The sequence below is a fragment of the Gracilinanus agilis genome, chromosome 6 (assembly GCF_016433145.1).
Source record: "Gracilinanus agilis isolate LMUSP501 chromosome 6, AgileGrace, whole genome shotgun sequence".
NCBI lineage: Eukaryota > Metazoa > Chordata > Mammalia > Didelphimorphia > Didelphidae > Gracilinanus > Gracilinanus agilis.
This window is the reverse complement of record NC_058135.1, coordinates 165,257,439-165,269,190: the sequence shown is the minus strand read 5'-3', so window position 1 is coordinate 165,269,190 and position 11,752 is coordinate 165,257,439. Positions and strand designations below refer to the sequence as shown.

The following is an 11,752-nucleotide window of genomic DNA, read 5'->3' as shown; positions in this document are numbered from 1 at the left end:
GAGCTAGCATACACCCAAGGAGGATTCCCAGCCTTCCCTGGGAGCAGCAACCCCGAAACTTGTTCTGGATCCAGCTAGAAAAAACTGGCAGAAAAAAAAAAACTTGCTTGACTTGCTCTTCCAATGATTTCCCAGGTGCCAAGGTTTTCCCTCCAATGTAGATAGGCAGCGAATTAAAACTGCAGTCATGCTTGGGCATTTGTTTGGTCTCATTTTATTGCAACAGCCTGTTCATCAGTTCACAGGAGCTATTGTTTCTAGCTTTATCAACTAGTGCAAACATCTTCTGGGACTTAACAGAGGTTCCCCAGCAATTATGGAATCCTTTGCCCATCTACCATCTTGTTTGGTCCCACATAGCCCATTTGGTTTTTAGAGCCCTTCCATTATCCCTCTTGGAGCCTTTGGGGTTAGCTTCTGATGAAAGGAAAAGTTAGATTTTCAGAAAGCAAAGCTTTACATTTCAGTGCAGATTAGAATTAGCAAAGGTCAGGCAGACAGAAACTTCAAAGGGGTTGGAGAATATACCCATTGGGACCAATTATTTTCTGACTCAGCCTTCCCTGGGAGCAGGGAGGAAGGCTTCCCGGGAGGAAGTGGGATCCAAATCTTGACCTTCGTCGCCATCCTTCTCAATTGCTGCTCTGCTCCTCCCAGAGGAGCCAAGAGAGTTCATGGAGCTTTAGGAGGACAAGCCAGCTTACGCTGTACTGTTGTTAAACCCCCAAAACCCCCTTTCCCCTCAGTTTCAGACTTAAAGGGAAGAGCAGTTCCCAAACTCTATTCGCAATGGTTCTGCTTGTGCAAGCCTGTTTCTAATCTCAAAGAAAAGCAAGCCCTCCTTTCTCCCTTCCTCCAAAACCTGGAATGCCAGCATCCCCCTTGGCATTACTGACGAGCTGAAAAGAAGATGAACGACAGTAATAATTGCCAACAAGTATTTCTTTCGGATTAAAGAGCTGGTAAATCTAATCACCGGAGAGTGAAGAAGTAGAGGGTTAAGAACAATTGGGAAATCTCCCTGATCAGGTGGGAGCTGGAGGAATGACAGCTTGACACCTTCAGAAACAGAAAATGGTCTTTTTTCTTTTTTTAAAACTGGTACAATCCAAGTAAAGCACATCCCCTCCCCCCCTACTTATCAGGGCCCTCCAGGGCCCAATTCAATTATACCTACAATTAGTAACAGGGCAGCTCAGTTTGGGAGACATATCTCAACTGGTGCCAGACAATAGTACAGGTATTTCCAGCCTGGCGAAGGCTTATCTTCTTAGCTGATGTATCTGGCTCAGATGCCAATGTCTGGATGAAGTCGATCAGTTGCAAATAACAGCTCCGGAATGTTAAGTGGTTTTAGGAGTCGCGTGGACAGCACAATGACCTAAGAACAGGAGGGGGGGAAACACCACATACGATTAAAGCGGGGAAAATCGAATTCTGACTTACCCAGGATGAAAGAAAGGAAAAGGGCATGACTTTTTTTTTTTTTTTAAATAACTGGAACTGAGGGGAAGGAGAGAGGGAGGAACAGACCCCATTTCCAAGTTTCAAGAATGGAATGCAACCTAAGTTAATCCAATTTAATATTTCCTGAGGTTCACAGCTTGGGGGATGCCCCATCTCAGAAGCTGTGCTCATGTCTACCTGTGCTCTGTTGGTACTTGGTTGTGAGTGGCTCTTTGCTGGTTTCTGATTCTTGTTGCTGTTGATGGCAACTGCTTTGCTGAAAATTTGGTCAGTAAGTGGCGTTGCATTTGTTTCTGCTTTCAATGAGAATTTCTGCTTCCTCCTTATATTATCCCTTGTCTCCTCAAAGTAATAGAAGCCTTGAATGCCTTTAAAGATGGATAGGATGCTCCCTTTTGCACAGTCTCACAGGTAATTTTCAAGACTATTCTAGGCATTGGGTCCTGATAATCTGTCAATGTGGAGCCTGATAAAGTCCTAGTGATACTCCCTCCCCACTTCCCCCAACTTCCTCCAATTTGGGCCCACATTCCTGGAGTAATTAATTTCCTGCAACCAGCCTAGAAAGCATTCGGGGCCTTCCAGGACCAAGCAGACACTGGATCAGCGGTGACCTTTGCTTTGGGCATTTCTGTTTTAGAAAGGAGGAAGTATGGTACCTTGGAAAGGGCTGGAGTTAGAGTGGAAGCCATACATAGGTTCAAATCCCAGATTTTCAGTTTACTAGGGATTTGGGGCAAGTCACTTAGCTTCGTTACATGTAAAATAAAGCGATTGGACTACATGAGTTCTAAGGTGCCTCCCAGATCTGAATCTATGGTCCAAGCGTAATGATAACCAGGATTAGACAATGTGCCCCAGAAGGGATTAACTAAAAGCGAAGCAGTATGGTCTTAATGCCATGAAGCCAAATAGACTTGGGCTCATATCCTTTCACTGGCACTTACTGGATGACCATAGTTTAGAGGTTGGGGGGGGTGTCCTTGAACTTCTTGGCCTCAGTTTCTTCCTCTATAAAGTGGGAATGATGATGTCTGTAGTATCTACCTTGAAGCATTGTTGTAGCTGATAAAATATACATGACATGATTTATAAACCTTAAGGTACCATATAAATGGCAGTTCTTATCCTGTGACCCTGAAGCTTTCCATAGCTCAGTAGCATGGGGGATAGAGCATAGGACTTGGAGTCAGGAAATCCTAAATTCAAATCCAGATGCAGATACCTACTAGCTGTGTGATACTAGACAAGTCTCTTAACCTCTGCCTGCCTTAGTTTCCTCATCTATAAAGTAGAGAAAATAATAGCACCAATGTCCACAGTTATGAATATTCTACGAGATACTTGTAAAGTGCTTTGCAAATGTTAAAGCATTATATAAATGCTATCTATTTTGGGGGGCAGCTAGGTGGAACAGTGGATAGAATGCTGGGCTTGGAAGTCAGGAAGACTCATCTTTCTGAGTTCAAATCTGGCCTTAGACATTAGTGATGTGAAAATGAACGTGTCACTTAAACCTGTTTGCTTCAATTTCCTCAGCTGTAAAATGAGCTGGAAAAGGGGATGGAGAACCACTCCAGTATCTTTGCCAAAAAAACTCTAAATAGGATCACAAAGAGTCTGAAAGAACTCTATTTTATTATTATTATTATCATCATCATAAGAAGGTATGATGCAAAAACAGAAAGTGTCAAAACAACAACAAAAAATAAAAATGGAGGAGAGCTAAGTGGTTCAATAGATTGAGAACCAGGCCTAGAGACTAGAGGTCCTAGGTTCAAATCTGGCCTTGGATACTTCCTGGGCAAGCCCCATTTCTAGCTCTTACAGCTCTTCTGTCTTGGAACCATTATCTAGTATTAATTCTAAGATGGAAGGTAAGGGATTTAAAAAAAAAAAAAGAAAGCAATGGAAGACCTCCCACTCCTGTGTCCAGATTTAGCAGATGAACAACTGAGAGAAGAAAGAGAACACAGCTATAGAAGTGTAAGTCAAAGGATAGAATGGCAGCATCTACTTATTCTAGCTTAAATATAGTTTTTGCCCTAAAAAAAGAACAAACAACCAAAAACTCAAAGTAAGGATATATGTAGATAGAGTCTGAAAAGTAACATCGATTATATAGGCTATACTTGGGTTTTATATAAGAGAGGTTTTAGAGGAAAGTATGAACTCTACAACAGTTGATTATTTTACTTCCTTATGAAAGGGAACAATGCCCTTTTAGAATCAATATTGTGTCATCCTTGTTGTTTCTGGAGCAGAAAACAAAATTTAAAAAAATATAAAAAAATGATAACAAGATCTTTTATAGCCTTTTTTTTTTTTCCTGAAGGGAATAGACTCCACTCAAGGACAGCACCTTCTCAATTTCCATTTTACAGAATCTCACTACCAATACAGCCTGTGTTGACAGTGTTAGCTTGTGGCCCAGTGTGAGTTCTGAAGACAGAAACTTCTAGATTATTACAAGTCTCCAGAATTTAAAATCTAGAACACAATATTAATTCCAAAAACTCTGTGCAACTCTCCCCCTTAATAAAAGAATCTATCCCTCATTTTCTGGACATATGGCTTTTCTTCTAGTTTGCCGTGGTCCCAGAAATCATTACTGGTGCCATTTTCAGTCATGCCCAATTCTTTGTGACTCTGTTGGGGTTTTCTTGGCAGAGGTATTGGAATTGTTTTCCATTTCCTTCTCCAGCTCATTTTACAGAGAAAGAAACTGAGGCAAATTTGCCCAAGGTCACACAGCTACTCGGTGTCTGAGACCAGATTTGAACTCAAAAAAATAAGGCTATTGGACTTGAAGCCTGATGCTCTATCCACTCTGCTACCTAGACAACCCCAAGTATCTGGCCATATATTTCCTACTGATAGACTTTTTAGCCACCTTGTTCCTTCTATGATTACAAGCAGGCCAGATGCAAAGGCAAAATCAAAGAATCACAAAATGCTATTCCATTCCCTCCCCACCCCCTTATTTTAAAGATGAGAAAACTGAGGCCTAGAGAAAAGAAATAACTTGTCCTCAGTCACTCAGAAGTAGGCTCTTAGACCATAGTGATTTTTATTACCATAAAGGTGCCATTATTATTACCATCAAACTTGCTGCCTGGAAACTCCCAGTATACCTGAACCAGACTAAAATGTAATTGGGAGATATTTTTTAAAATAAATAAAAATATGGGCAAATATAAATAATTATGTGCTTTTCTAAATCAACATGCAGCCCACGGGTTAGTGGCTCTCATTCTATTTGAATTGGACACCAGGCATTATAAAATATTGCTTTTAACAAGTTGGTGGCAGCTTCAGCTACATTGGGAGCTTAGGAGGAGGAAGTGTGTAGGGAGGGAAAAAGATAAAAGGAAAAACTAGATGGGGATCAACATATTGACACTGAGGCAAAAAAAAAAAAATATTCTCTACTACATTCCGTATTTTTGCCCACAGCTGATGAATATGTCAGCAACATACAGAATACACTCAGCTAGAACAGCAAGCCAAGTTCACCCAAAGAGTTGAAGCACGTTAGCTTCAAGCTCTGAGAAAGTTGGTTCCAGAAATATGTGATGGTTAAGGAAAGGGAAGGAGAAATTGATTGACCATTTCATTGAGACTTCATGAACACCATGTTGTTTAGGAGGGGGGAAAAAAGCATGATGGGGTCTTGAAAACTTTCCATTCCATTCTGGTCCACACAGAACCAGAGAATGAAAAAGGGCCCTTAAGCTATCTGCTTGGGTCTCTCCCCTCTCAGGCAGAGAATTTTCCCTTTTCCAATATGAGGGACCTGAGGCAGGAACATGGTAATTAGGAGAGCAGCTTTCTCCTCTGCATCCAGTTCTAGATAAGGAAAAGCAAGGAGGCCCAAATGATGACTCAGACCCTGGTCTTTGAACTCTCAACCCAATGTTCTTTTCACTAAATGAGCCTGCCCCCTTTCTCTCATCACATTCATGATGGTCTGGTGTCCTTGGGTTGTACCCAAGGAAATTGCTGGTGGAAATCTGCGGTTGACTGATAAGGGTAATGTTTTCTCTTCTCCCTCTCCTCTTTTCTTTTTCCTGGCCTTTTTGTTCTCCATAATCTCTATATCTTTGCCTTAAAGGGTCCGATTAGGGGGAACCCAGGTTAGGGCTCAGTTCTACTGATAGCAGTCCCATAAACGAGGCAATATGGTGGAGTGGAAAGAATACCGATATAGTTTCAGATGGTCTGGGCTTGGACTCATCTTTGCTACTTCCTGGCTATGTACAAAATCTCAGTTTCTTATCTATAAACTTAGGATAATAGTAATTATGATACCTACTTCACAGGGATGTTATGAGGAAAACATCTGATAAACTTTAGAGCACTAGAAGATAGGTTATCATTTATTTTTTGTAGTCCCCTCAGAGCCTGGCAGATATCACACATATATATCCAAGGCATTGAGCAAATAAATGGTTTTTGAATGACTGCAGACCAAGTCTGGTCCAGGATTCAATCCACAGAAATACAGTAATATTAACCTATTCTTGTGTCATGAACCCCTTTGGCAGTCTGCTAGAGCTTACATAGGACTCCTCGGAATATTGTGGGTTTTTTTTTTTTAAATTCATAATTGAAGGAAATGCTAACTTTCAGCTAGAGGTTGATGAAACCAGGAGAATATCCCCCTTCCCCACTATCCAAGTCCATGGACCCTCTTCTCCCTGGAATCCATCCATGGACCCTCAAAGGCACTGACAAGAGGTTGGCTAGCAACCCTGAGATTTGTGGTTCTTCCCAGTGACTTCAGTGAGGGCTATACTTTGGTAGCTCTTAGGATCATAGATGAACTCCAAGGGCTAGTAAAGCTTTTTGTGTTTGAGGGAGGATTACTGAATACTCAATACCTTCCTTTTTCTGTTCATACATTCATTCATTCATTCATAAACATTTATGGAACACCCACTATGAGCAGTCCACCACCATTGGAAAGGGAAGAGAAGACCAAGTGAAGAGGGGTAGGGGAGAAGACTTCATTTGCCTTAAATGGATTATACTCTTAAACATGAAAATAAGTGTATTTAATTGAGACAAAGCCAACAATTTCTTTCAAAGATCACGAGTTACAGTGAAGCCTCAAGGCAACTATAATTTGCATTTCAACAAGCTTGGGTGATTGCAGACAACTACATCCTGGGGAATTATATGATGCTGCTCATACGTGGGGAATAGGCATCTTCTGCCAAGTGGGATCTGCAAGCAAAAATGTTTCCTGACTGCAAGAGAGGGCAGAAAAATACTAATAGTAGCAAGATAGCCCCAGGGCTATGTGAGGCCCAAATGGCTCACTGGCCTTCTTGGCTATTCCTTTTCTCTGGAGCTCTCCAAATGGAGCTGGGAGTTAAAGACAAAGACAACTATCTACAGAATGCTTTTGTGTTCCCATCTCCACTGTCCTCCCACAGAAACAGCCCAGCCCACTGACAGGGATTATTCTCTTTGTTTTCTGCTTCTCCTAGACGTCTCTTTTAATTTGCAGGTGTTGGAGTCTTCCCATTTCTACGTCTGCTGTAGAAGAGGATGCTGGGTAAGCTGAGCTCTGCATTCTATGCTTCTCTGATTTCTTGCCATTGAGAAACTATAGAGGGAAGGTCACTGAGCCTTTTCCCCTCCCTTTTCTTTTGAAATCCTTCACAGTAAGTCTGTAGCTGTGCCCTTACATTCTCTCTCTGTCTTTCTTGTTCTTTTCCCTTTCCTCCTTCTCCTTCTCTTCTTCCTCCTCCTCCTCCTTCTCTTTCTGTCTCTCTCTCTGTCTCTGATTCTGTCTCTCATATCTATAAAAAGAGGAGGCTGGACTATATTATTTCAAAATTCCCACCTATTATTAAATCTTATATTTCTCTAACCATGCAAAGTGCTCGAAGTAATGAAAAGACCTTCTGTAGGTACCAAGTTGGAGAGCAATGAGACCAGTTTCAAGCTGGTTCCGAGCTTCTGAATGTGCCTTCCTGTAGGATTTATCCAGGAAGCACAAGCAGGAATTGGAACCATGCCAACCATGTCAATTTTTCTCTTCACCTTAATCTCTTATTTTTGCTTTCAAAAGGAAGTTATCCCCTCTGCCTTTGGAGAATAATATGGGATCTGATCTTGATTAGAGGTTTCAGAAAAAGCTTTTGTTAATGATTCTAGATGCCAGACCAGGTCTTATTTCTCCTCCAAACATAGAAATTAGGTAAAATGGTCACCCTTTTAAAAACTTACTATTCCTAGGACTCTTCTTAGATTCTGCTGGATGTTAAGGGAAAGATCTTGGATAAAAGTGCCTAAAAAGACAGGACCAAGATGGCTTCTGCCTCTCACTCTGTCTTTGCAAATACACAGCAGCTGTCAATAATGAAATTTTAAATATTCTAAGATAGAGATAGGCAGCTAAGTGGTACAGTGAATAGAGTAGCAGTTTTGAAATCAGGAATAGAGTAGCAGTTCTGAAATCAGGAATAGAGTAGCAGTTCTGAAATCAGGAATAGAGTAGCAGTTCTGAAATCAGGAAGACTCTTCTTCCTGAGGAAGAGTTCAAATCTAACCTCAGATATTTATAGTTGTATGAGCCTGGCAAGTCACTTAACCCTTTTTGTCTCAGTTTCTTCAACTGTAAAATGAGCTGCAGAAGGAAATGGCAAACCACTCTAGTTTCTTTGCCAAGAAATACCCAAATGGGGTCATGAAAAGTCAGACAGAGGAGCAGCTAGGTGGCTCTGTGGATGGAGAGGAAAGGTCCTGGGATCAACTCTAGCCATGTGATCCTGGGCAAGTCACTTAACCCCAATTGCCTGGTCCTTAGCACAAAGAATATCTTTTGCCTTTTTCTGTATCCTGAGGGCTTAGTATAATGCCTCTTACATAGTAGGTTTATTCACTGACTGAGAGCTTAGAAGACAATGTAGAAGTACTTTCTGGCTCTGGAGTCAGAGGATCTGGATTCAAAACCCATCTCTCATGCTCAATAACTGTGTGATCTGGAACAGGTCATTTAACCTCTTTGGGTCTTAGTTTCCTCCTCTGCAAAATAAGAGGGTTAGACTCTATGACTTCTGAAATCCTTTCTAGCTACATATCTATTATCTGGTGATTAAACATACTTTGATCCCTTCCTGCTGTACCTAGGCTCTAGATCCTTGTTGACCATCCCCAGTTTGCCCTTTGCTTTTCCTTGCCTGGGGTACTTATCTATCCTGCACATTCTGTTAATCCCTGATATTCTATAGTTAGGATGAGCTCTAACCTTGGCCTCCTGGTTCCCAATCTTAATTTGATATAAAAATAGCTGGTGGCATTCAAACTAAATTGTGGATCCTGGTTCGGGGTGGGGGGGTGATGAGGTGGGGAAAGGAAACATGGGAAGAGGGGAAGGGGAAGAGGAGGAGGAAGAGAGGAGGAAGAGGTGGATAGGAAGGAGGCAGATATTGACCTCTCTAGGGAAACAAGCTAAATGTGGTAGCTGATAGTACAGCAAAAGTTCTCTGGCAACTAGGTCTTTTTGTACAGAAGGAGTTGATGACTAAATATCCAGCTTACAGATGAAGAATTACTACTTCTTAAAAATGCAAAGAATTAAACCACCCACTTCTTGCCTTCATCTATTCCAGCTGCCTTCCCCTCTTTGGTGTTAAGCCTCTTCCCCAACAGTTCCTCTGAACACTCTCCTGGGCGGGCACTGTGCCCTCCTCTCATTCATGGGCTTCCGGAGCATCCACGCCACTCTCTCAGAGGTGTGCTCTGCCAGGAATGCTTGGCAAGGGAGGCTGTGGGCCAAGCAGCCAGTGAGGACTGAGGCAGAACCTGCAGGATGGAAATGTTCAGCCAGCCTCCGGAACAAAAGAGGACTGAAAATATGCCTGATTTACTTTTAAGACCCCAGTGATGGAGGGTGGGGCACAAAGGGTGATAAAGAAAGTTGGGAAATATGTTCTCTTATCTGTAGCCAAGTCTGAATGAATCAGGGATGTGGGGGAGGAGTCATCATGATCTCCAGCTCTTCTTTACTTTCTTCTTTTCTCCTTCTGGCTTTATAATGTGAATGTAACTCTAAAAGGTTTGGCAGTGAAGAAGGTTATAGGGAGACTCAGAATCAATGAACATTAGACTTGGACAGGACTTCAAAAATCCATTTACTCTCTTTTCCATCACCTCAAAGATCAGATAGCCTCCACCTGAGGGCTACCAGTGTCAGAGAACTCACTATCTATTTTTTTTTTTAAACCCTTACCTTCCATCTTGGAGTCAATATTGTGTATTGGCTCCAAGGCAGAACAGTGGTAAGGGTAGGCAATGGGAGTCAAGTGGCTTGCCCAGGGTCACACAGCTGGGAAGTGTCTGAGGCCAGATTTGAACCTAGGACCTCCCCGTCTCTAGGCCTGGTTCTCAATCCACTGAGCTACTCAGCTGCCCCCTCACTATCTATTTTTGAAAATTTCTCAATTTCAAAATTCCTGTTATATGCTCATCTACTCTTATGAAGGTTAGTTAATTTAAAAAAAAATTCTTACCTTCTGTCTTAGAATCATTATTATTATTGATTCTAAGGCAGAAGAGAGTTAAGGACTAGGCAACTGGGGTTAAATGACTTGTCCAGGGTCACACAGAGAATGTCTGAGACCAATTTGAACCCAGGTCCTTCTGGCTCTAGGCCTGACACTTTATCTACTGTGCTGCTCCCTAGCTGCCCCAAGTTGTTAATATTTGAATGTATCTTTAAAAAAAAGAAACAAAACTTTATCAGCTAGTGTGAGTGATGAGGACAACATAATATTCCTCCTTCTCAATCAACCAGTCTTTGACTGTTCCTTGGGGTTTGGAAATGCTTCTTTTTCATTTTGATGAGCACAAATGCCTCCAGGCTTCCATATGAACACTTTGCTCAAAGAGCCACTGAAACTCGTGTGGTTTCTGCATGGCCTTTATGGATTATGAGACACCAAAAGCCCAGTTTTCTTTCTGCTCCAAACAGCTGAAGACTAAATGTATCTCAGGCCTAAGCAGTGGCGAAGCTGCAGGCTGGGGCAGCTGAAATGTCAGTTCTTTGAAAAGTAAATAATCCTTAACAGGTGGCACAAGCCTTTTGGCTTTCTTGCAGAGACCTGGGTAATCCAATTCATTCTATCAAAAACTTCGAGGGGGTGGGATGGGGAGGAAAGGACTCCCAAATCAATAAATGACATGCTTAGTGGTTTTCTCTTGGGCTGTCTGCTTTTGGATTCTCTCTGGAGACCCTTAACCCCTGGATGGAGTGGTTCTTTCACAAAGGACAAGTGACATTAAAAGCTATAGTTTAAGCTTTAAATCCTTTGGGAACGCATCTCAGGGGATGACCTGACACTGGGGTCAAACCAGATCAAAGTCACTCTTGATTCTCTGTCCTTGCTGTCAAATGTCCAGCCCTTAGAAAAGGTCGCTGCCAAGCACCATGCATAGTTTCGAAAACCTCTCTTTCCCTTACTCCCAAAAGCTTTGCTATCCTTTTGGATTTCATTTAATGCATTTAGGGACTTGATGAACTTCTCTGTCAGGATGCCACAATTCAATTATCCTCAAGAGCAGCCAAGAATTTGGTTCACGATGTTAGGGAGGGAAGTGAGAAGCTAATTGGAGAGAAGTATGTTTCCATGCGAAAAAAGTATTGCCAGGAAGGGTGTTTAGTCACCTCTCCAATGAACTCTTAACAAAGAGAGAGCTGGCAGGGAGCAGGAAAATTGCTGTTTGAGGCATTTGGTTTAAGGATGCTGCATTCACTAGGCTTGTCTTGTCAGAATCTCCACCAGCTGTGAACATGGCAGCTGATTTTAAGGTGGAGAGAGGTACAATCAATGACTGGTTACTGCCCTGCTCAAGAGCTCACGCTAACTCCCTAATTGCCATCTTATCAAATTTTAATTTCTCTCTTTGGGACTCAAATGTTTTGATGAATTGGCTACCTTCTACCTCACACTCCAACAAGCCCTGCTAAAATCTGCCATTTTTTTCATTAGTTAAACAACTATTCACGTCCTGCCTGTTGAAATTTTACCCACCCTCAAAAGCCCAGCTCAAATGCCAGTACTTCTGCCATGGCTTCTCTGATCAGTTGTCAAAAAGGATTTCTCTTTTCTGAATTCTTAGACCACATTGCCTAACATTTTTTTCCCCTTGGGGTAGGGGTAGGGTCCTGTAACTTCTTTTAGGTTCTTATGCCTTCCTTCCTTCCTTCCTTCCTTCCTTCCTTCCTTCCTTCCTTCCTTCCTTCCTTCCTTCCTTCCTTCCTTCCTTCCTT

General features: G+C 42.0%; 1 protein-coding gene across 1 annotated transcript in view; it reads right to left on the bottom strand.

Annotated features, from left to right (window-relative positions):
- Positions 1-1,064: 1,064 nt before the first annotated feature.
- The window catches only part of SCFD2 (sec1 family domain containing 2), a 428,420-nt gene continuing 417,732 nt past the window's right edge, over positions 1,065-11,752 (bottom strand). Inside the window, exon 9 of the mRNA XM_044681730.1 lies at positions 1,065-1,381. Coding sequence (XP_044537665.1) covers positions 1,289-1,381 — 93 coding nt within the window. The 3' untranslated portion in view covers positions 1,065-1,288. The remainder of the gene's footprint in view (positions 1,382-11,752) is intronic.